Below are 25,909 nucleotides of genomic sequence, written 5' to 3'. Positions count from 1 at the left end.
CTCAGATTCCTGGGCGTATCTACCCGAGAGGCACTATACAGAAATCAGTTGTTTTCTTCTAGCATCCCAGCAAGAGCTTGGTCCTACTACTTCTTAACACCAGTCTTGATGGACTCCCGCTCTCGGACTTGAGGACAGCAGGGTTTAGAAGTGGTGCAGTGGGAATGACCAGGGGAGAAAGAAGAGCAACAACAAGGCACAGCCTGCCCCTTGGGAAAGACAGGAGGGACAGGCTTCACGTATATGGGACTCAGGTACACTAGGAAGGCTCTTCTGCCGCAAACTATCTCACTGGCTTTTTACTAAGAAAAGGAATAGGTCTGAGGTTCCACCGTCAGGATTTCACTCCTTCCTTAAAGCTGTGTCACACGTTAAAACAAAAACAGCCCTCAGTATGAAACTGTTACTTCTCACTGATGCAGCTAAAATTCATTTGCTTCTTTTTAAGAAGTCACTAAAACAAAGCAGGTTGGGGGGAGGTATCCCTTGTCCTGGAGGGAGAGGAAGGGGGTGCCTCCCCCAAAGGCCATGACTCAGGAGGGTGGATTTTGCCACTTGCCTCAGGCCAGCTTTACGGCCATATCTAGGGAGCAGCTGTGTGCCTGGGACAAGACTTGGCCCACAGGAAATGTGGCTCTGCGTGAGGAAGAGCCACCTGAGGATGTGTGACGCTGTCCATTCTGCCACACTTGCTTGGCCATTCTCTGACCTCCTCCGCACGCCTCAGCACCTGTTACAGCTAATTGTTTAATTACTTCACGAAGCTGTCACCATGTCTTCCCAGCCAGATGCAAGCTCTCTGAGATCAGGAAGAACTTAGGAGTTCTTCTTCCTCCCCAGAGCCACAGAGTGCCACACTGAACAGGTGGGAGGTCCTCAGTAATACATTCACTGACCCCCCGAAGCAGCAGGTGATACTGGGCAGAAACACTCTTCTCCTGCCATCTCTTTAGGAACCCTACTTCTGAGTGCTGAACTTCACTTGCCTGTCAGATTTTCCTTCTTTCCAATTAACTATCCCTCTCAACTAAAGTTCCTTCCTCAGCACAGTCTATTTCTGTTAGTTCTTGCAAACAGGTACAAACATGAAATCACCACTGAACACTTTTGGGAAAATATCCCTGCATCTCAAATATGTTTGCAGAAGATGAAGTTCACCTCCGTTTACGGTTCAAAGTGGTCTGTGTAAGGAATGAAATAGGGAAATGTTGATCAAAAGCAGCAGCAAAGACTGAAATCCATACAGACCAGTAGCTTAGTCTTAAAAACAAACAAACAAACAACTAAGGGCTTCTAAGCGAAGGACTTTTACTGTCCACACTAAAATATTTTATCTATCATGAATCAAAAAAGTATACCCAACCTTTCTTAGAGTAAAGCGTCATTAGAAACATGAAAGGTAGCTACGGTGCAAATAGCAACTGACTTGCTTGCATGCACGTGATCAGCTAATGCCAGAGGTGGTAGAGTCTGTCTTCAGTTCTGGGACCTCTCCTGAGAGACGCAACAAAAACCCCAGTTAACATTTCTGATTATCTGGATTCTGAAATATCTGGCTCTTTGTGTGAGTTCTGTGTGTGACCTTTTCCATTTCCTACTAGTAAGATGGAGAAAATGAAGTGATTTCTAGGTGTGACAAATCCCCAATCTAGTGTTAAGGCACCTGGTATGTCTAAGAGGGACCAGAATTCTTAAAAAAAAAAAAATTAAATCTAGATTTGGATTCTATCTTATGTTACAACTCTCATCCCAAGAACCACAGTGAATCCTACCCAAGGACACCCATGGGTTTGTTTGTTTGTTTTTTTTTTTTTTAGATTTTATTTATTTATTTGACAGAGCGAGAGAGCATGAGCAGGGAGGGAACAGTAGAGGGAGAGGGAGAACCAGGCTCCCTGCCAAGCGGGGAGCCCGATGCGGGGCTCGATCCCAGGACCCTGAGATCATGACCTGAGCTGAAGGCAGATGCTTAACCATCTGAGCCACCCAGGTGCCCCCATCCACGGCTTTTTATCTTAACTATGGGCCTCAGCCATTCTTTTCTTATAGGAAAATACCCCAGTGAGTAGTCACTCGTTATAAGGCCACAATTAGTCAATTACTCCTCTTTCCTTACACACTTTCCCTTTGTTTTTATTCCAAGGAAGTGACTGAGTCTTGCACCCTGACTGGAGTGTGGGAAACAGAATAAAAGCAATTTTATTTTGCAGGAATAAAAGCAATTATGTAAGTACTTAGCAGATACCTAGCCCTTTCTTTTACATAAATTACACATGAAGAATCTGAAGTTCAGGTGCATCAACCATTACTGAGTGCCCAGCAGGGAGGTTAGGTGGCTTGTGCAGGATTTCAGAAGTGCGTGCTAAAGCTGGAACTTGAACCCCAGTTAGTCTCTAAATTCCACGCTTTTATCCTTTTGGTCACGATGACTCTGCTTTTCCACCCTGGGCAAGTTTCATAAGCAGTTAGAGTATCACCATCTGAAACATCAGAACTTTCAAATGCACCCAATTCCTATAACTACTGTGACAGATGGCAAAACCCCCCGACTACCCCACCCCTCCCAATAGTCAAGCCTGGGCACTTTAACTCCAAAGCTCCTCCACCTCCTGAATACAGGCTGGTCTTGCGACTTGGTTTGACCAATACAACGTGGTGGAAGTCAAAGTCGTTCCACACCTGGGTCTTAAGAAGCTGGGCCTGCTTCTCTGCTGGTTATTCTGGATCCTTGTTGCTGCTACACTGTGAGCTGCTCCAGAGAGCCTGCTGAATAATGAGACGTGGCTGTCGGCCTTCACTGCCACGGTCAACCAGCCAGCTGCCACAGACACCCTGGGCCTCGCTGACATCATTGAGCCTGGCCAGTTCAGGAGAACTGCCCAGCTGACCTGTAGACTTATGAGGAATAATAAATGGTTCTTATTTAAAGATCCCGAATTTCGGGGTGGTTTGTTACAGAGCAAATACTACCTGACACAATTCTCAAACAAATCCTTTTTGAACAGAGAAACTTAAATAAAAAATTATTTCTAAAAGACGGGCCTCAACGTGGAAACTCTCGTTGATATAAAAATATCAGGTGTTCAGTGAGTCCTTCATTATGCGATTTAATTTGCAAAACAAGGTTAAAACTGTGATTTGATCAATTCAAGAACGTGCACGGTGCTTCAGTAGAGGTAATAACTTTAGATATGGACACAAACAAGTGTGTATGTGAAAATAGATATCCAGAAAGTGAAGTCCTTTTCACTGGGGGATTTAATTCATACTGAATCACAAAAAGCTAATCTTTAAGTCCTTCTTTGAAGAGGTAGAAACTTTGCATTGTATTAGGACTCTCAGAGAGTTAATATTCTCTTTAAGAAAAAGCCAAAGATATATAAAGAGATCAAATAAGCAATGACTTACTTATAATACCCCAAGAATTTGTCAAGAAATGAGAAGATTGCTCTTCCTCAGATAGTGATTCTAGTTTACCTTAATCAAGTTCCTAAGAGGTTCACGTAGTAGAAGAGCGATTCTAAAGGAATACTGGCAAGGATGGGGGGTAGGCAGGAGTGGGAGAAAGCCAGACAGGAAGCACTCAGCACTCATTTCAACACAACATCCATCACATATGCATTTTTCAGTTCTTCTTCTAACTTACGGCAAAAGAAAAAAAAAAAATGTTAAAGGTCCCAGAGGTTCAAGTCTCCAGGACATAACTATAATTCCTTAGTCTCAGAGTTAAGATCATAATGAAGCCAGTTTACCAACTATCAATTTATGAAAAAAAGCTTAAGAATAGGATGGTATGGCACAAGGGACAGAATGGTCAAGCATGAACCTGTGGCATTAAGGAGTGGTCTCATCTCAGCCACCCCACCAAAAGTAACAGTGACATTTTGTGAGTGCTTGCGAAGCACCAGACACTGTGCTGGGCGTCTGTGTGCATTACCTCACTGTGCTCGTTTTAAAGGTGAGGGAAAGGAGGGTTCACAGGGTTATGAACTTGCTCAAGGTTCATACCCAGAGAATGTGACCAGAGTCCTCATTCTGACCCACAATACTGTCCTGATTGTACTAGGCCTTAGTTTCCTCATGTGAAAAAGAAGGATGGGATATCAAGACTGGCTCCAGCTGGAATTCTAGGATTCTGTGACAGCCACAGGAACACCTCCTTGTGGTGTGTGTTTTGGATAGGGACAGGGATTGGCACCTTCTCCTTGCCACTCTATCTACTCCTATGCTTCTATCCTCAGCAACAGAAATGGTGAAGCTGGTTTGGGAAACAAGTCTACTATCCATGAGCCGTCACCCTGGTCCGTTAGCCACCTCTTGGCAAAGGTCTGACTGCCCCTGGGCTTTCTGTGAAGTGCCTGGCAGGGTAGGCATTGAATGAATGGATAAATACTCCACAGCCTCTGTTGGAAAAAGCCTGAAATTGGTTGCCACTGCTTTCATGCTTCCTACAAATCTTCTAAATGTAACATCCAAAGACCATAAGCTCCACAAGGACAGAGACTACTTGGCCTCACTTCCTGCTCCATCCTTTGTAACTTGAATTGCGCCTCACATATTCTAACAGCTTAACACAAGTGCTGTTCTTATTGTTGTTACTGGATTCTTACAGTTCCAAACTGCCCTAAAATGGGTAAAATATATGCTTAAAGGCCAGGCCATGCTATTTGCTCCCTCTTCTAGAGGATTCTTTGTTCAAATAGCCAGCCTGAATTGAGTATCTTAAGTGCTAGGTGCTGTAGTGAAAACAGTCCTCGTCCTTAAGAACGGATCTCGTAGAAGAGAAAAATCAGAAATATATAAGGGGGGGGGGGAAGAAATACATAAAGAAACCAGTATTAATTCAACAACTATTTATTGGGTACCTACTATGTGCTAATCATGGAGTTGGGTATAAAGAACTGGATGCTGGGCAGCTGCCCAGGCTACCATCAGGGAAGATATCCAGAGCGAGAGGGATGTGCAGGGCTACATAAAGGAAAGCACAGAAAATAAGTGGGCATTAAAGTGGTCTAGAAGGCTCCACAATGTTAAAAGCAGAGAGAAGGAGCCTGAATTCCAGACCACAACAATCCTCAGTTCCAGCATACGGCACACTGGGATGCTGTGATCAATTTTGGGATTTGTGGCCAAAATGTTAGTAGCAATCATTTTTGTATTTTCATTGTAAAGAAAAAGTATAAACACTGCCAGATTAGACTGTGGTTTGCTGTAATCCCTGTGAAAAGTACTTTGGAAGTACACATTAAAGATGCAAATATACAAACCACTGCCTCAGCAGCCTGACTCTGGGAGTAATCTGTCCTTAGAAACCAAGTGCTACATGTTGAGTATTCATAGAAAAGGATGTTTATTGGAACCTTGTTTGTCGTGGCAAAACTCTTTCAACAACCGGAATGGAGTACTCTACAGCTATTTAAAAAGAATGGGATGCACATGTGTTGATCTGGAAGGATGTTCAGGATGTACTGTAGGTGAGAAAATCAAGTTGCAGAGAAACTGGTATACAATAGTTCTATTCTTATTTACAAGCAAACAACCCAGAAGGCCTTATATAAGTGTTTATGCTGACATGGTGACACAGACAGGTGCAGGATAAGGGGGGAGACAGGCAGGAATGGGAGGAAGAAAGAGGGAAAGAGAGGGCGATGTGAATAAATTTATTGATTAATGTTTTCTTGGTATAATCTTACTGAAGGGAATTCTGCCAGTTTTTTTTTTTGTGTTTTTTTTTGCCAACTTTGAAAAAGCATTTGGAAAAACGATAATAAATAAAAACAATTTAAAAAGAACCGGTTCACAGACTATCCCTATAAATTCACTTACATGCAGATCTTCTTTCCTGGATTAAGACAGAAGAGCACAGAGTTGTATGAAACTGTGCAAAAACCAAATCCTCCAAGGGTTCTGGAGTATTCACGGGGCTCCATGCCATGTGCATATGGGTCATAGTGGGAAGAACATGGAGAACCACTAGCCCACGAGCAACAGAACCACAGACATCTCTTGATCAGGGGAATAATATTGAAAGCAGTATCGTAGGAAGATTAATCCGGCAGTACAGTGCAGAATGGATTGAGAAAGGAGAGGGGGAAACGAAGAAAACAATTAAGAGACTAATTCAAGAGTTCTCTCAAGAGTTGCTTTATGGCTTAGAAATGGACCACTTTTCAAAGTTTCTTAAAACAACTCTGGTACATGTACCATGTGCTAAGAGTTCAAACTAAGGGATGGCCAGATTTTTTTCCCTCGTGTGCTGACTTCTTAGGGAACAGAAACTTACTTTCCTCCTGGTTTCCAGCCTTTGTCTCTTACTCCTAGCCCAGCCTCAGGGTCTCTGCGGTCTCAGAAGTGTGTTTCTTATTATTCACTTCAGTATTTTAATCTAAATTTCAGAAACTGACTAAGCTCTCAAATTTAGGGTTTCTTCTTAAAAAAAAAAATTATAAACTAATCACTTGCTGTTCCAGTTATGTTTTTCCATTTAGGGTTTCACTGATTTCTCTTGACTTTGAGTTCTGAGAATGTTTCCATACTTGAAGGACCAGCTTCAACAATGATTTCCTCTTTTAAGGATAGTCTGTCCTGTCTCTTCCACCCCAGCTGACTGGACAGCACGAACCACTCTGTCTCTGCCCCGATTTAAACCTGCTGCCTCCCAATTCTCCAGCTATACATTATCTTTTGTGGCTGCTCTCTTTGGATGCTTTCCAGAGCCCTGTCCTTGGTCCTCCCCTCTTTTTTTCTTAAACACTAAAGCAGTTTATTCTTAAATGACCTCATCTGATTTTCTTGCTTTAGTAGCTAATACCTACTTACCTTGCATTTTCTTTTTTCGGTAACTGTCTTGACCAAATTAGGCTTAACTCTCCTACAACTCTCAGTAGAAGAGATAACTCATCTTACTAACCTTTTGAATTGCTGCTATATACCATAGGTGCAATAAGTCAGAACTATACGTAGAAGAAGGCAAATCTAAAATGTAAGTTAGAGAAAGGTAATTTAAAATTCAGGCAAAAATAAGCTACCTCTCGGAGTACTGAGTAATTATACACACACATGAAAAATGGGCACATCAAATTCTTGCCTGACTTTCTAGGTAAGTCAACACAAATGCATATATTAGATATCTGCTAGAATCATCCCAAATCTTAAACAGCTGAAAAACACAACGATGACAGCTTCTGTTATGAAAGGTTACTACCTTGAACAAGATAAATAAAAGAAAGCTAAACCTCAAACTTTATTTACAAGCTTTGGTTACCCCAATTTGTTCAATGGTACATGTACCAGAGTTGTTTTAAGAAACTATGAAAAGTGGTCCATTTCTAAGCCATAAAGCAAATTTAAAGAATGACAATTAAAAACACATTTGCTTTATGTCTTCTATGGATACAGAAGCACTTGTGCATCTTGAAGCCAAAAATCTGGAGGAGACAACCTGTGCTAATTCCTCTTAGTGAGGCTCACGGTCTGCTAACATTTCCATTTCTCCACAAAGACAGACGTGTGATCCATCCCTACATATCTTCTTGGTATGTATGTCAATTTTGTTTATTCCTATCTTCAACATGGATTTGCAGAGGTCTTACGATGTGTTAGACAGATACTCTTCTACTTGCTGGGGTACAGAAGTACAATAGAGTGGCAGACAGGATCACTGCCCCACGGAGCTGACAGTCTCGCAGGTGAACAGGTAAGGTACACACAATCAGTCTACCACGGAAGGCAAGGGAACAGTGTGTGTGAAACACGCTATTTCTCATAGAGCAGTCTGAGAAGGTCTCTCTTATGGAGTTGGCCTTTAAGTGGAGACCTATATAAAGTGAGAGAATAAATGTGATAAATGAGAGAATTAATGTGGGTATCTGGGGAAAGAAGATTCCAGACAAAAATTCCTCAAGTTTGGGCTCAAGCATGGGAGACCCAGAAAGAGGACTAGGCTTCTAGAGCATAAAGAGATATTCTGAAGTGACGAGAAAAAAGGTGTCTAACACCAGGGGTGCATAACCTTAGGCTATGCAATAAGGGTGAAAATCATGTTTTCTCCCTGTCTTGTATCACATAATGTATATAATGACGGTGTGTATGTATCAGGTTCCTCCACAAGTGATTGAAATCTCCTGCTGGTTCATTCCTAACTACAGAGTCCTCATCTGATGAGCTCATCCATTCCATCTTTTCATTCTTCTGTCTCAGACTCCTTGTTATCACCCACCCTCCCCCCCTCCTTTTATTTTTTCCAAATAGCAGACTCAACTCCGGTTTCCCATTCATCCACACACTTTCCCCTTTGAAGTCTCAGTCATGCCTTCTTGGGGAAAAGTTTAACCTCCTTCAAGTACACATTTCAGAAAGCCAAATGCACAGGGGTGGGGGGAGGGAGAGTGGAAGAGATACAAAGATCTGGGGATAGAACATCACCAGACTGCTGCATGAGGTCGGGGATGTTTATCTTCTTCGCCTCTGTATGCCCAATGCCTAGCTCCACAAACTGCTGCTGCTGGAGTAGTTGGAAGGATCTTAGAGACCGCATAAGTTAACCTCCCACTCCAGCCGTCTCAAGAATTCCTTTCCCGGAACATGCCTTTGTAGCTCTTCCTCCTATTAACACGGCGTAGCTAGGCTGCTTATATATATTTCCCAGTGCTCATACAGAAACACTCAGGCACAGAAATATCAAATTTAACCGGATGCTGGAATTGGAATGTAGAACTTTCCTTTTCCACGGATTTCTGAGTTCTAGCTTTTCCCTCCGGCTTCGTTTATGGTTTTCTCTTTCAAATAGGTCTGTGGTGACTCCAAAGCACTGCAATTCTGCTAAATGACATTATGAATTAAAGGGCCACTAGTCCTTAATATGCTGAGTTAGATTGTTTCACCTATTTGTCTTACCTTCCCTTTAAGAATATTTCTTCTTATATCATATATATATTTTTTAAAGATTTTATTTATTTATTTGAGACAGAGAGAATGAGAGAGAGAGAGAGAGCACATGAGAGGGGGGAGGGTCAGAGGGAGAAGCAGGCTCCCTGCCGAGCAGGGAGCCCGATGCGGGACTCGATCCAGGGACTCCAGGATCATGACCTGAGCCGAAGGCAGTCGCTTAACCAACTGAGCCACCCAGGCGCCCTCTTCTTATATTATATTTAAAATCTAGCACCTGTAGACTGCACCAACACCAGATCATTATAAGTGCTTAGCAATGAGAAACATTTTCTACTTAATAGGAAAACGAATGTAACAGAATGGTTACAAAAGGTATATCCCATTATGCATGCCACTGCATGTATCTTTATGAATTCCAAGGCTGGGATCTATTTCAATCTTAGCATTTTGTAAATAATGTTTTTTAAACATGACTAAATTTAGAAAATAGTGACAACCAAAATTTGCTTAATTTTTTAAAAGTACTTTCAATTATGAGCAGGACATTTCTTTTCAGGTTATAAGGAATAAAAGAAAATGTGTGAATTAACATGTGAATTTTATATTGTAGCTTTAACTCTCCGTTAAACTATTTTATGGGTGTAAGTAATTTGAGTGTACTTTGAGTTCCTGCCACACTGATTGTCAAGTAGGTTAATTCCTCGATGCACTGAGGATTGAAACGGGAACTTAAACTCTTTGGGAGATGAGGAATTACATGTAGGAATTTACCTTTACTTTTTATAACTTATGGTCATACTCCCTTCCAGTCCAAAGGAAAGACAGGCACTTTATTTGAACATAAACATGAAAAAAATCAGGCTTAGGGAGGAATACTATCTCTTTTTTCTATATTATGTCAAGAAAAGAAAATACATCAGCTGTTAACATAAATCTCCTGGATAGCTCATAGAGAACAAATCACAACTTAACCACTGAGCACCATCCATTTCACACTGGTCACCTTGGGAACCTAGGCATTTATTCCAGGGAAATTTAACACAGTTTTAAACATCTATAGAAATACCTACATGGTTTCTTTTAAGTAACCTCAATGAAAACAAATGTTATAATGTGTGAGAGGATTAAATTTCTAAATTTCTGGAAATACCGAAATTACTTGGAATCACATAAAAAAGGTAAAAGGTAAACCATCAAGCTAAGGAATAAATACATTTTCTGATTAAGCAAGAACATTCAGGTGTTCCTATAGTGTAATGAGTCCAGTTTCTTTTATGGCTTACAAGGTGGGTCCGAAGGCAATTTCAAAAGAGGGATAATATGTATACCCTTCCAAGGTGGAGGCTTAGAAATGCAACATTCATTTAGGGTTTCTGTTTAAAAAAAAAAAAAAAATCAATCTATTTTATAGTCACACTTTGTCCTTAATAAACTCAGCTGGATTCCAGATGACAAATTTCACATAAAGTTCTAATTAAATTTTTTAATATTTCCTTTTTAAAAAGCTGCCTACGAACTTAAGTTATATTTAACATTGGCATGTTTACCATTTTAAACTGCCACTTAACTGGTTTCTGTACTTGGTTCTTTGTGATATTAAAAAAAAGAAAAATTTATAACTTTGGTTTCATCCATCAAATTTGTTTGCTTTTTTTTGTTTTATCACTTGATCAATAAAGAAAGAAGTTATTAAATGTAGTCAAGTAAGTTACATAATCCTCCCCAATGTATGCACTTAGGACAAATTTTGGTATTCGATATAGTCAGAAACTCCTTTCACACAGCTTTGCTAAATATAATAAACATGAAAAAAAAATTAAAGCTAATAACTTCATTCTCATTTTCAGACAAATTCAAGTTTCTTAGTGAAACTTTAATGAATCTCTGCACAAATCGTTTTTTAAGAATACCAGACAATAAAACAAGGGAATCTTCTAGCATTTATTAATAAAAACCTAACAATATAGCTGACGTTATCAACATGCAATTAAATTTAGATGACATACCTAATAAACAACAGAATGCACTGAAAAGCTAACAAAAAACCAAAACTGAAAAAAAAAAATTAATGTAAATACAATTACCTTGGCGCTTGAAAGCTTTAAATACAGTCCTTATGGAACTGGAATCCATGACTATTAATGATCACACACAGTAGACCCTGGAAAAGTCTTAGGGACCGATGAACAGGATATACCTAACACGGGCACAGATGTCCTCCTGTACTTAGCCAATGAGGGTCATGCTGGTTTGAGCTCAGGAGACTTGGCAGAGCTTTAAAAATGCCACCTTGAATTTTTTTTATAGTACTTTTTAATTTTCAAAGTAAACATCCACGCACAAATCCTGTCAGGCAAAAATGCTGGGCGCTCTGTTTTACAGAAGCTGAAACTGTCACAGAAAGCTGGAAGTGACTATACAAACATACCGGGAGGACAGCAGAGGCTTCATCCCGTTTCTCCTACATATATTGTTTCAAGATTGTCCGATGGCAAATAAAAACTCGCAAAGACCTAAGGAAATTTCTAACACAGTATTAAATATTCCCCTTCAGATCAGGGTTAAGTTTTTTCTGACTATTCTTTTCTCTTGAAATGTCTTGTTTTCCCACCTGTAAAATTAAGTTAATAACAGCTGTCTCCTGTACCACATAGATAATGGCAGAACCAATAACCTGACGCAGAAACTAGTTACAAACCCTCACGGGTTGCTAAGAAGTTTAAATGAGATGAATGCATACAAAGAAAGCCCTTAGCATGGTGCTACCGTTTAATGCACACTCAACATTAGTGGGGGAGAAAAGGGTTAAAAAAATACATAGGAAAGAATATGGATACTGTACATTTTTTAAATCCAAACTAGTTGATTTCATAGCAACTTTTATAAAACACCTGGTAATCTGTATTATGTTTCAAGTCTCTAGAGCAAGAGACCAGATGTTAAGAGAAGCCTGCTAGGGAACCTTAGACAACAGAGAATGAGGCTAGTCCAACGCGGTGATACCACAAACTAATTCTGCAGTGTTTCTCTAGACATTTTCTATGGGTCTCATTTCCTCATCTGGAAAAATGAGAACGTGGGAGCAGATGAGCTCTCAAGAGCCTTTAAACTCTAATCTAAAGCCATTGTACCTAGCACATGAAACAAGCTCGGAGAACCCAAGAGCCCCACCTCTCCAGCTCCACCAGTAACAGTGTTTACCTATCATTTTCTACATACCACCAACTACACTAATTCTTACAAAAATACCAAATCCCAGTTCGTTTTTTGTCTTGTACTTGATAATGAACAAAAAAAGTCAAATAAGCAACCTAAGTATGCCATTCCCTACCCCACTGCCTCCTTCACTAGTGATAGGTTAAGAGGACTGTAGAATTTTAGAAAAAGAAACACACACATGTGTTAAGAAAATAATTCATCTGTAATTGTCAAGAAAGTACTTTGATTCCACAGTATCTAATCACTCGAGGTCAAAGACTGGCTCTGCTCAGCCTTAGAACTCAAGTCTTCTGATTTTGAGTCTAGTTCTTTCCTACTTCTATTACTGAATAACTAAATCAAATTGAAAGGAATTTGAAGGGGTTTCTTTTTTAAAGTAACAAAATTTCAATTTAAATCATCTTAAAATTAAAGAAGCCTTTATCCTCAATAATTACAAAACAAAACATTATAACAACAACAACAAAGTCTATCCGTAACAAAGTGGTAGAGCTTTAATGTTCAACATGTGATGATCCTGAGGGTCACAAGTCACTGCACTGCCCCAACAGCATGAAATAATAAATCAGAAACTAAACTGGATGTCATTTCAAAATAGCTTTAAAAATTGGCTATCAAACACACTTTCATAATAGCCACTGTTAAATATTATGGATAATTATGAAAACAACTAGAAGAAAGGCTCTTTTTATTATAAAAAGGAGTAAAAGTTAACATTTATTGCACCATACTATATGTCATACAGCATACTCAAGTTGAATGCTCAAAATGTTGGTTACAAAAATAAAAAATCACGTTAACATGGTGTGCTAAACATCTGCAACTAATCATAGCATTAAACCTTTCTCTCCTTATATATATACATGTATGTATATATGTATGTATATATTTGGTGCCTTACAGCAAGAATTTTAAAAATTCTAAAATAAGAGGTACTTTCACTAAATTTACTGCATTATTAGACACTATCAATCTTACAGTACCTTGAAACTGGCTCAAAAAGTATTTTAAAGCACTCAAAATTAATATTTGAATGACTCTGAAAAAGTATGTTTAAGCATACAGCTCTACCAGGATAAATGATTAATATTTAAATTGGCCCAGAAATAAAATTAGGGGATCACACACTTCCATTCAAAATAATTGGCTTTAAGGACTATATTGCAATACAAATAGTTTAAATCAATTGCAGAACCCCCTAATTTATTCTATCTATCTACCACTGAATAAGAATTTAATTTCCTCAATATTCCAGCAGCAGCCTCTGGAAATATATTACTAAAGAAAAAGGCTGCATTCCACAGTCAGATGACAGTGTATATAAAAGTGTAATAGTAAATATAAAGTGGTTCTATCAAGTGGATCATCATTATTTCAACTTCATTGCAGTAACCAGATTTTCATTGATTAAAGAGCAGATTAAGTACAAAGGGACAAATATGAACTTGATCTTAGCTGGAATAATGTAAAAGGAATTAAAACATCCATTCCATACTTTTTGTAGTAATGAAGCACAGCAAAAGACAAGAATGTAACCCTATACACAGTTAGGGCTATATTGTCACCAATTAGCTTTAGGTTTCCACCTCAAATGAAAGAAGCTAAATTGTAATACTGGTTAGTGCACTCCCTCATACATAAACACAGCCCCAAATTTCTCTTTAGTCCTCTGAATTTCTTGACAATTGATCCAAATTGCTGGTTTTCGGAAGCATTCTTGGTATTTTTAAACTTATCCTCCACCATTCCACACTTCTAGTGCTCCTCCCTCTCCCACCCCCTTGCCCCCTTACTTAATTAACAAACTCCACGGGAAATCCTGCATTTAAGGTACATATGTAATGGCAGTTCAGATAAAGACGACAGCCTGTTAAAATTAGGTCTTTGGAGGTTGAAATCACTGTCTACAACTAATTTTGAACTGCTATAAAATTGCATATTTTCTAAAATATACACTTTAATGAACAAAATGAAGATAAAAATCTCCACTAACAGTCACATTCTAATCCAGTTCAGCATAGCAATTCACAGGAAAAAGAACACTCAGTGGGATCTTTTCTTTCTTTAAATGGTAGGAATATGTGCTCGCTTCGGCAGCACATATACTAAATGGTAGGAATATTTCTATTTACTTGAGAAATACAAAACGTAAGCAGAATAAACCAGAAGAAAATGAGAGCAGTTGGCTCTCTGAAACTACAGAAATAAGAGCATGGGCTTTTAAACCCTTCTGAAGGGTCAATAATCAGGAATTGATTTTTTTTTTCAGCTATAGCTTAATTCAACAATATTTCTTGAAAACTCTTGTGCAACAAAAGTCACCAACATGTATTCTGCATGACTCAGAAATATGGAAGCAGGTGCCTGTTAATATGGCAAATACCTGTAAATACTACCATATACAATTACTAGAATGCCTATTTAATTTGCTCACATAAGTAGTAGTACATAAGCAGAGCTCACTAATTAAAACTAGATGTGATCTTTTAAAGAAAAAAGTATGTTTTAAGAAATATGCCCCAGACTTATTTTAAACCTAATGTAAATTAAGATTTCCTAACAACTAGGCTATTTCAATCACCTGCAGGCCAGAGTGGATTAAGACTTATATAACCAACCAATTAATACAGATGCTCTTTCACATTAGGTACTCATACTAAAATAAACCCTTTTGATCCAATCTCTCCTTCACTAAAATCTCAAAAGGCCCCTACAGTGATCTCCACCCACATATGAATTTCATTATTAATACAATTTGCACTTAACCTACATTTATGCAAGGTATGTTACAGAGTAAGTCTTTCATAAAATTTATAAACATTCAATGATATATTTAAAGTGGTCCAACTAAAGTATCTGTAACACCAAGAGACAAAACCATAACAGCATCACAATACACATTATGTTATCAATTATACAAATATAATGGAATGACCAAATAAACATTTTAAGAAATAATTTCAATAAAATCTGACCACATACTAATCCCATATTTCTATATCGGAGTCATTCCACACTAAATTGACACACCTGAATACACACAGTATGTTTTATCTTTTTTTCTTTTAGTAAGACAGCCCTAATAAAGTACAAGTGTTAAAAATGAAAAAGATACTTATCATAAAGCTAAAAGTAAGTATGTAAATAACCTAAAGCAAATCTCCTTTAACATTAAACCCAAAAAAGACAATGAAATACTCACTGCCAGAACCTCTGGAAGGAGGGGAAAAACAAAAGGTAGGAAGTAAACCAACTATCCTTTAAAAAGGGGAGTAAATCATAACCAAAACAAAATCTCTTCCTTATGCCTCTTTTTGGAGAAAACATTTAGCACAGTGTTAATAGGAAAAAAAAGGGGGAACGGGGAGAATTTGCTTCGCTCATCCTGTGTTTGTACAGGTCTTCAATTTCATTACATTAATAAAATTGGACACGGATGCAATTAATACTGACAGATGTTTAAAATCTACATAAATTTTCAGAGCTTTATAAATCAAAGCCCTCAACTCTCCCTAAGACAGAGTTTACAAATTCATCTTGCATCATTCCTTCTCTTCAACAATCTTACCCTTCACAAAATGGTCAACCTTTTAACACTTAAGTTTCAACATAATCCCAATAAAAGCTCTAATTCTACCTAAAACCACTTACTCCTCTGCCTCCTTTCAGCAGCTGCACCATTAATGCTTAAGTGCAAAAATGTGTTTTCATCAATGTTACTAGTTTATGCTAAATTTGTTGAATTTCAGTATTTAAAAAGCATATTCAGTTAGTATGGCTAGTTTGTTTTACTTTAAGAATGTATGTGAATATCACTATGTTTTCTCTTGTTTTAGGATCAATGAACTTAACCCTTAAAAAGAAAATATTTGACTATACTCAATCATGATAGTCATAATTTTACAAATAAATGTGAACTGGATTGTTAACCTATGTTGACAAATCAGTAGGAGTTGCCTTCCCTGGCAAAAGAGAGTATAAAGTGTTTTGTTTTGTTTTTTAGCATTTTGAGAAAAAGCAATTTTAGGTGACAGCTTAAAAAGTCAAAGTACGATTTATGGTTTTTTTTTTTTTAATTAAAAAAGGAATGCAAGTGAAGTTATTAGTGGCACAGAATATTCTCAAGTCAGAAAGTCAGTATTCACTATAGTTGTGGTCTCAACATGTTGATCACTTGGGTCACTGCTCATAGCTATTGTTTGACAAGAGCCGTGTAACATATAGAGAAGAGAAAGCACCAATTTTAGTTATATCAGGGCTGTTGTGTGGAAACAATAGACTAATTCAGTGCTGGTTAGAAAAGAAACATTGTTTCTATTTACTTGGAAGAAGCTTTGTACTGGGTAATCACAGTCCCCCACGTTAATGGCATAAGGTATGAAATTTTCAAACATTAGCAAAGTATCCTGTATAAGATACTACACCTTTTCATTAGGACACAAACTACTGATTATAATTACAAATCACACATCAGCATTAAAATAATCATTTCATTGGATAGTAAATAATCTCAAAAGAGCCACATCATCACCGCTTTGCCTATCATCATAAGGTTGTTATGAGGCTCAAATTAAAAGTGAAGACACTTTATATGTCCTAAACTCTAATGAAAAGCATTAAAATTATCTTTAATGATGTAAGGGTATCTATGTTCATCTAAGACTTACACTCCAGATCCCAGATTTTAAAGGCTTAATCAAAGTTCACCGTGGATGAAAAATGGTTAAGTCTTGATCTATGCCTTTTATTATTTTTTTTTTACAGTAAGAAAAATGAAAACAGTACCATGGTGATTATTAGAACAAAATGCATTAATAATCCCCAAAGAGCTTCCTAAGATGTATTATGTTTCTCTGTACAATTACATGTTTTATAAATTAGTGTAATAGTTTCCTACAGACAGCTCAGTCAAATCAACAGCACTTATTCTTTAGGACAACCAAGCACACTGAATCATTAACTCCACTGCCAAAACTTTGAGATTGAAAAATTTAAAACACAGCATGTCTTTTAACATTTAAACACAACAACTTACACGATAAGAAACACCTCAAATCTCCTTACTGAAAACATTTTAAGCCTTCCATTCAGAATGACAACAATAAAAAGCTGAAGTAGTGTTCTAAATAAAAGATTATTATTATTTAAATAATAGATTACTAGATAGTTTACACGAAGACACACAAGAACCAAGGTCTTTTCTATTGATAAGAAACAAGTAAGCCCTTTAAAGGAATAGAACATAGCCAAAATCTGTCTGAATTTTTTCCCCTACCCAAAAACCTTCCTCCTTAAAGAGGATAGAAAAGAAACACGTCAGTGTTAGGATTTATCTTTAAAAGAAAAAGTATCTTACAGAGAGTTTTAAATAAAATCTTCATTAACTAATTATTGGGAACAATGAACGCCACTAACAAAAAAAAAAACAAACCCTTGAAAAGCTCATGTACAGATAAATCACTGTCTACTACTATGCCTTTCAAAACAACAACAACAACAAACACCACCACCACACCCAATCAATTAATCAATCCTGTTTCTCTACAATCACATTTTTATATTTCCTTCACACCTAAAATGTGATCTACAACCCAGTATTTATCTGAATTGGGGACAGGGGTACATGGTAGAGAACTTAACTCCTATCAACAGATACATCTAAATTTAGCACCTTTTCCTGGTAATTCCATTTTAACAGACCTTTTTGAGGTCAAACGGAAATGTCAGTATACTTACAAAGGACCGAGAAAAAAAGAAGAGAAATCAAATGACAGCTGAGATTCAAAGCTTCACAATGTTGGCCATCATGTATCTATTTGAGAACTTGTAGGAACTTTTCAAAGTTAGATTTTGTTTTGTACCATGTTGCCACCAATTCCTTTCCTAACAAGACTGAACAGCAGACACAACTATGTACTTTAGGATCGGGAACCTATGGGCAAGTCCCATGTCTAAGGCTATGGTCAGGTTCACTGCTCACTGCATTGCTTTAGCAATCTCAAAACTCAAATTCTGCCACAGATAGTTCAGTGTGAAGAAAAGGCTCATTGTTAGATCTTTAATTGTTAACCCTTTGACCTCCTCAAGCTAACATTTCACAAGTGTATGAATACAGCACACACTTTTGCTTCTATAAAATATGAAGGGTACCTTTCACTTTAACATAAGAGCGTATTTTAAAAATATATCAATGAACACACAATCAATGAAGTATTAGATATCAAACTCCCTCGAATTTATATAATTTTTACTCAGGATACCTGTTAATGAGCAACATTATTTTGAATTTTTAAATAAACTACTGGCCAATGATTCCTGAATGCCATTATTTCAGAGAAAATTTGCTTATGTACAGATAAATCACTTAGGGTGTCTTTCAACCGTGTCCACTTTCAAAAGGACCGCTTAAACTTAGTCACACGAAAAAGCACAGGAGTCACTGGAAAACACATACAAATCACTGAAGATTTAAGTCAATCAATCCATTTCATATCCGTTCTTAAGAAATAGAAAAGCGTTCTTACCTTGAATAGCCATTAGAAAAAACCGATCGACCCGAGAAGTTCAAAGTCCCCAAGGAAGCCAAGTTGTCATCTCCAGATCCTTGGCACCTATTCCAATTTTCTGAACCAACAGGAATTGGTGGAATGACATTAAAAATAGGCTTCTGATCCTGTTGTTGAGAAAGTGATGCTGTATTCATGTCATAGTGGTACATCTGTCCCCCAGAGGTACTCACACCATGAACAGAAATGGCAGACATTTTATTACCAATTATATTTGCCCCAGAAAAGCTTGCCTGACAGTAAACTGGGCCCAGTTTCTCCTGCTTAATTACCCCAGGGGTGCAGAGTTCAATGAAATCTTCTTTTTCCGTTTTCACTTGGGGCAGTGGCACACTGTTGGGGCTTGATAGGATCAGATCTCCATTATCCTTAATTTTAGGTTTAGTGTCCGGTAAAACAAGAGGCTTACAGTCCTCATTCGAGTTTCCTTCCAAGAGGAATGGATCATCCTCTCCTGCCAAAGGAGAAAGCAAACAGTTTTCATCTATCAAGAGGTCAGATCTCCAAGGACTCTCACTCGCCTCTTTCTCTGGGGACCCAGAAGAAAACTCCAAATCCTGGAATTTTTTCCTCCAAATGTCAAAGGTGCTTTGGTCTGTGGAATACAACTTCACATTGCCCCCGTTGGTGCCAGTCTGGCCCTTCAAATTTTGCTGTTCTGAAGACACGTCCGAGAGCGTTTTTGAAAACTCCCTCTCTGTGGGGGCAGCAGAAACAGCAGCAGACGCTGAACTCTTGGGCTTCTCTGCAACACTGGTCGACCTACTGAGGTTTGCAATGCTTTCTTCCAGAAGCCGAAAGTCTGTCTCCCCAGAGGAAAGGCTGATTTGGCCCTGCTGTGGGAATCCCAGGTCATTTCCCATCACTTTAGTTTCTGTCTCTCCCATATATAATCCCATGGAGAGTGAAACCGCCTTGGACAGATCTGGCTGCTGTGCATTGCTTCCTGAGCCTTTTGAAAAGTCAACCCCAAGTCTTGGATGCTTGGAGTCGGACTGAGAAGCAGCCGAGAGTGAGGGTGAAGAAGCAGAAACCTTCACAGTAGCTCCTCCCCTTAGGGTTTTATAGAAGTCCATCACATTTCCCCTCGCCCGACCAAGCACACTGCTAGAGACTTCTTTACTCGGGGGGCTTAGTGATTCCTTGGAGTCCATCAGATATTATCATCAGCTACCAGGCAGGTAAAAAAGAAAAAAAAAAAGGAAAGAAAAAAGAAGGGGGGGAAACATAATAAGCTATAAAGTCACATTATCTCAGTGATCTGATTAGTAAGAGCCTGTTAAATGAGCCTTTTAGTTAACTCTGAATCTAATTCCTTGTTATCAGAAAAGTAGTTTCTGTCTCCCAGAATAAAAAAGCCATATCCCCTGCTCCCATTCAGTGTGCCACATTTAAAAGAACAATGCAGTTCAATTGCACAGCTGAGGGCAAAATTGTATCAAACTAAGCTTGGCTATTCATCCTGCCACTCACAGAACTGTAACTTTGTTAATCACAGACATTATAATTCATTACATCTGATTATTCCTAAAGTTCAAATTGATGTCAAAGTATTTCATTTAAAAAGAGTATGATCATTAAAATTCCTACTTCCTTTCAATCAGTCAAGGCTGTTTGCTTTTCTGAGAACGCATACACATAAAATTTGGTAAATACTATCACAGAATTCGCTCTCAAACTGCTCACAAACTGCCCTCCCACCTGCTAGTCACACAACCAAACCTTTGGTACAATCTATTGGTAACCATGCACATTTTATTTGAAAAATAAACAATGATGATCTTCCAGTATACTAAGAAAGGCTCTTATTTTTTAACCCCTATTTCTTACTGAATGTGTCTGTTTCAAACTTTGCCTTCAAATTTTGGATATACCAAATGAAATACGTTGTATATAGGCCAACTAAAATTTGGATTTTAACAAGCAAAGTAGAATGTGCAGTAGCTTCTCACTACAATTATAGCTTATTTAAATACAACAAATACAGCTCTCTCGAATCTTACAACATAATAAAATCTAAATGAAGCTACATTTATTTTTCAAATTGCTTAAGACCCTCAGTATGAGACACTATTATACCTCTAAATTAAGATGTTTTTCCTTTCCAAATAACCAGGTACTAAAAACAGGAAAACCCCACAACTGTAAAACCACGTTCATATAAACCCAGGTAAAAGAACAGCCAATAAAATGCTCAGAATAATTTTCTCTGTATTCTAAACCCTCACCAATCCCCATTCAGAGGCTGTTCTCAAGAGTATTAGGTTGGTAGTATATTGTTTATAATCAGGATGTTGTAAGAGGCAGGCGAACACTTTGATAAGCACATTTGGGACATCATAGTCAAATCCCATCCAATGAAAGGAAACTTTTGCTGTACGGAGACCTTCCGAGGCAGAAACTTCACCGGCCCTCACGGGAAGTGGAGTGGGATTAAGGTAGAGAGAGGGCTGGGACCTGCTTCTACACATCTTGAGGGTAAACTGCTCATCTCCCCGCCCCTCCGCCGTGTTTATCTGATATCGATCTCTAAACACAAGGTATCAAATGGAGCCTAATGAATTTCCACGCCGCTTTGACAGCTGCCCTCAAACTCGAAACCAAAACAGTATTTCACAAAACGAAACGATCCCTCCAACGACTTTAGCCCCCAGTTTAAATTGCAAGTAACTGTCACATTAATGGGCCTTAATGAACCGTACCAAGGGGTCTTAAGTGGTATTACAAGGCGGCAGTTACCCAGCCTGCGGCCCCAAACGTCAAACTAGCGCTGGACAAAAAACGCACCACAGAACTATTCCGGCTAGGGAACGTCTTTTTCTACAAGGGGCCACTTAGGAGCGTCAGGCGCGCAATGATGCCAAGCGCTGAAGAACAAACCCTCTCCCCGGGGAGAAAAAAGTGCAAGGGTAAAAAGAGAAATGTGTCCAGACCTGTTGAGTTCTTTCTCCGACACGCCCACTTCTACCAGATAACGCCAGCCCTGACCGAAGTCTCCAAGTTGCAGGCTGTCAGCCCCCTGCGTGTGTACACTCACTCACACACGCGCGCGTGCACACACACGCGCGCACACACACACACACACGCACACACCCTGCGCGCCCGCCAGAAAAGAGACGCGCTGGAGCCTCGACAGAAACCCTGATCGCGCTCGGGCGCACTAGGGTGGAGTGGAAACATTCGGCCGAGTTGAATTCAAACGCGGCTCGGTGTTCACCATAAAACGGGTGTTTGGGAGGCCCCCCGGGAGGGCACTGACAGGGACTTTGGGGGGGAGGCTGCAGAAGCCAGAATTCCGCGCCAGGGAACCAGAGGACCGAAAGCCGGGGCAGCTCGAAGAGGCTCCACTCGCAGAGAGCTCAGGTTCCTCCCCCTCAGCCCGACCCGGGGACGGCGGCCGAGGGAGAGGAAGAGGCCAGCGCTGTCACCCGCGCGCTGCCCTTTCGTCACCATCACCCGGCCCTCGCCAGCCCCCACCCCCATTCCCCGAGGCTAATAAAAGTTTGCAGGCTCCCGCGGCAGCCCCCGAGCCGGCCCCGCGTCCCCGGCCCGCACCTCGGGGGAGCGGGCGCCCGCGCGGGCCCCGGGCCCCGGCCCTCCCCACCTCTTACCTCTGGCAGGGGCGCCGATCACCCGCCACCGTCCGCAGCTCCCACCGCAGCCGAGATAAACAACTTAACGTGTGAAAGCAGGAGGAGCAGTAGGGAGAGATTTTTTTTTTCTCTAAAAAAAGGAAGTAAACAGCCGCCCCCTTCTCCATGGGGGGGGAGGGGAGAGCCCCTATTTGAGAAAGTCTCCCATTTCCCGGCTGACAAGCCAGCCCCCCGCCCCGCGCCGATCCCCGCGAGCCAGGGCTCTCAGGCGCGCGTCCTCCGTCCCGGCGCCCCGCCGCTTCGGCCGCTCCGGGTGCGGCGTCTCCTTCCACCCACTAGAATCCGTCCCCGACGGGCGGGCGGTGACTGGGGCTCCAGTCACAGACTCGAGCTCGCAAAATGGAGGAGGAGGAGGAAGAGGAGGAGGAGGAGGGGAGGGAGCGCGGACACGCGAAAGGGCCGCCCGACCGCGGCGAGCGAGCGGGACCGATCGGGGGGCGGGCGGAGGCGGCGCCACAGCGCGCACACACTCGCACACACACGCGCTCCCACTCCACCCCCGGCCGCTCCCCGCCCGAGAAGCCGCGCGGCGGCGGGGAACGGTGCAACCTGTTGGCGACGCTCGGCAACTGCAGGGGAGGCTGCAGCCCCCGCCCCCACGCCCTCCGCGGGGGCCCCGCCACCGGGGTCCCGACGGCGCCTGCACGCCCCCGGCCCCCGGCATGGCCCGGGACTTAGCGGCCGGCCGCCGCCCCCCGAGCGCGCAGGACTTCTCCTAGCCCACCCACCCCCCTGGCAAGAAGGAGAGGCGACGAGGGCCCGACCTGGTCTCTCTGGGGCGGGCTTGGGAGGGAAGCCGAGTTTCTCTAGTTTGTCTTCTCGCTGCCTCCTTCCCGCCCCCGCCCAGCTCCGCGACTCCCGACCCACTCCAGAGCTGGCCGGGTCCCTCGGCGGCAACCGCCGTCAGCGCCCCTGCGGGTGACAGCGGGCTGTCTGGGGGTGGGGGCCGGGGCGCGGCCCGCAGCAGCGCCGCGGGGGTGGTCCGCGCCGCCGCCCTGGAGCCGAGTTGCACGAAGTGTGTCACTTAGCGCGGGCTACTAGGGTTGCACGGAAACGGTGCCGCAGCGTGTCGGCCGCTCTCGGGGCCGGACCGCCAGACACGCCCTCTGTGGAGGCTTACGGAAGGGAGGGCAGCGGAGGGGGTCGACGCTTACGTACTCTTGGCCCGGGGGGAGTCGCGTTCCGGCAGGTCTCCCACCGCCGCATCGTCTGGGCGGCCCGGTCTGCAGCCGCCGCCGCGCTCTCCCATCGGGAGAGAAGTTGCAAAGCAGAACCCACCCTCCCCCGCGCACCGACTGTCCCCCACCCTTTTCCCCGAGTCTGCGAGGCGGCGGCGGCGGCGGCAGCGGCAGAAGGAGGCGCCGCCTGCCAAGTTCAACCCCCACCGTCCCTCCCTGCTAGCGCGCTCACACTTGAAGGAAGTTGCACGCCAAATGCAAAACCTCCGGCGAGCTGAATTTCTTTGCACTTTTTTATTATTATTTTTAAGGAAAACGGGGTGGCAGGCCTAAAAGCAAGTTGCAGGCGAAACAGTAAGTTGGTTGCAAAGTACGCCCTCCCTCCCCCGCAAACTCCTGACCTCTCCTTCCACCCCCTCCAGGGCCCGCGTCCAAGTTTCCCGTGGAGGCCCCTCACCCGAATCTTGACATTTGCTGCACTCCACTCAATGCGTCGCCCACCCTTTCGTGTACACGGGACCCCTGTCCCTCCAAACAAAACAAAACACACGCAGCTTTAAAATGTCAGCATTTAACTCCCTCCAGCTGTTCCCGTTACGCGCCTCCCCCTCAGTCGGAGGGAAACACGTGGCCTTTCCCCAAGGAGAGGGGCGTGGGGCTAGGGGAGTCCGCGCTGGTGACGCCCGCCGCAGCCCCCTAACCCAGCTTGCCGCGTCCGTTGGGCTTGGGCTTTGCCGGGACCGAGCCTCCTACCTTGTGCGACACTTAGTATGATTTTTGTGACTCGGGGAAAGGTTGTGCTGTGTGGCTTTAGGGTTTGGGGCGGTAACTTTTGCGCCCCCACAGGTGACAGCGCTTGCCAGCTCATGACGGGGGCGGAGGCTGCGGCAGCTCCACCTAGTCCCTGCCCGGGCGCTCGGCCGCAGCCACTCACTCCTCAGGCAGCGCTCAGAAGCTAGCAGCGGCCGCCTCTGCTCTGACATCTTGAAGAGGATTGGGGGAAGCGCATGCCGGAAGCCGCTCACCGCCATCTTGGTAAAGGACGATGACGCCAGCCCGGCCTCGCGTCCACCATCTTGGCAAAGGTTCTCCATCGCAGGGAGCCGAAGTAGCCCTTCCTCGATTCTGAAGGGTAGATGCTACCCCCATGTGCTATCCGATGTGAAAGGAGAAAACTAAGCATTTTAGTTACGCACTTGTTCGGAGACGATCTATTCGGGCCGCCCCCAGACAATTCTAGGGCCGCCATCTTGGCAAAGGAAGAGCTGCTCTCTGCCTCGGAAAAGGGAACCAAAACGTTTGCCAACGTAGAACCTTCAGCCCATAGAATTTTTATGAAGGGCGCTGAGCAACCCAATTGTTAACACAGCCTCTTTCTGGGTCCAGAAGAGATGGTTCCCTTTTCCTTCCCTTGGCGCTAGTCAACTAGAGGGAGGCCCTTGCCGTGGGTGCTCATAACGGACACTGAGGATTCACTTCAAGAACACTGTTTTGCCTACTTGCCAATTTTTCCACCTTAGAAGCCTCAATTACTAAAATCAGATGTCTTGCGTGGATTGGGTCCCCAAACTGCCAATAGGTTGATGAGGGGAAAAAATCAAGACCCAAACTTAATGTAATATGTATGTTTTAAAAGTGTGTTAAATAACTCATGCCAATATGATTATCCTTCTATGTCTGCTTAAAAGTTATACTAGGAATTTATTACATGTATGGATACCTTATAAAAATATATAATTTGTATATGTTTAACATATGTAAAGGTACAGTAACAGTTATCTAATAGATGTGGGGGAACAGTAACAGTTATCTAATAGAATGCTTCTCCCCATACCATAAACCTATTTCATAATTGAGTCTCTGCTGTAAGAAAAGAATCCACCTCATCTCTTACCTCTTTAAATTGGGGTTATATATTCCGTTTTTTAAATAATAACTGATTTTACATGAGTTCTCCATTAACTTTCTTGCCACTCATTTTGTCTGCAAGTCCAGCAGATTGCCTTGAAATGGAAAAAGACTCACATTGTTTTCAATTAAAAATTGCTATTGAAAACACTTTCAATTGGGCAGAAGTGTAACATTTTCAGTGGTTTACATATGCCTGTTAATTTTTTGATAGAAAAAAAAATCTCATTCTTCAGTCTGTCACATTCATCTGAATGCCAGCAAAGACTGTAGATTAACCCAGTGTCTGTTTTTCAGAGTTAGAATTGTTATGCTTTATGGCTAACATTTATTGACCATGGCCAGCATTTATTGACAGAATGGTTTTTCATTCCCATTCCCATTGAAATAATCCAAGCCTCACTGCAGATTATTCTTCCAAAACATTAATTAAATCATGTTGTGCTCCTGCTCAAGTATCTATAATAATTCCCTTCCCGTGTAGAGAGATCCCAGC

At 41.7% G+C, this 25,909-nt stretch overlaps 1 protein-coding gene across 6 annotated transcripts in view; it reads right to left on the bottom strand.

Moving 5' to 3' along the window:
* The window catches only part of NR3C1 (nuclear receptor subfamily 3 group C member 1), a 128,091-nt gene extending 103,865 nt beyond the window's left edge, over positions 1-24,226 (bottom strand). Inside the window, exons 1-2 of one of the 6 annotated variants that reach the window (XM_078067357.1) lie at positions 23,963-24,226; positions 18,633-19,844 (exon numbers count right to left, since the gene is read on the bottom strand). In XM_078067357.1, the coding sequence (XP_077923483.1) occupies positions 18,633-19,828 (1,196 nt within the window). In that variant the 5' untranslated portion in view covers positions 19,829-19,844; positions 23,963-24,226. Of the gene's footprint in view, positions 1-18,632; positions 19,845-21,607; positions 21,762-22,285; positions 22,772-23,091; positions 23,211-23,485; positions 23,618-23,962 lie in introns of those variants that run through there. The other 5 variants (XM_078067353.1, XM_078067354.1, XM_078067352.1 and 2 more) reach the window with 5 other exon arrangements.
* Positions 24,227-25,909: the final 1,683 nt, after the last annotated feature.

The sequence above is a fragment of the Halichoerus grypus genome, chromosome 2 (assembly GCF_964656455.1).
Source record: "Halichoerus grypus chromosome 2, mHalGry1.hap1.1, whole genome shotgun sequence".
NCBI lineage: Eukaryota > Metazoa > Chordata > Mammalia > Carnivora > Phocidae > Halichoerus > Halichoerus grypus.
Note: the sequence above shows the minus strand (reverse complement) of the source record. Positions and strands in the feature narration are given on the sequence as shown.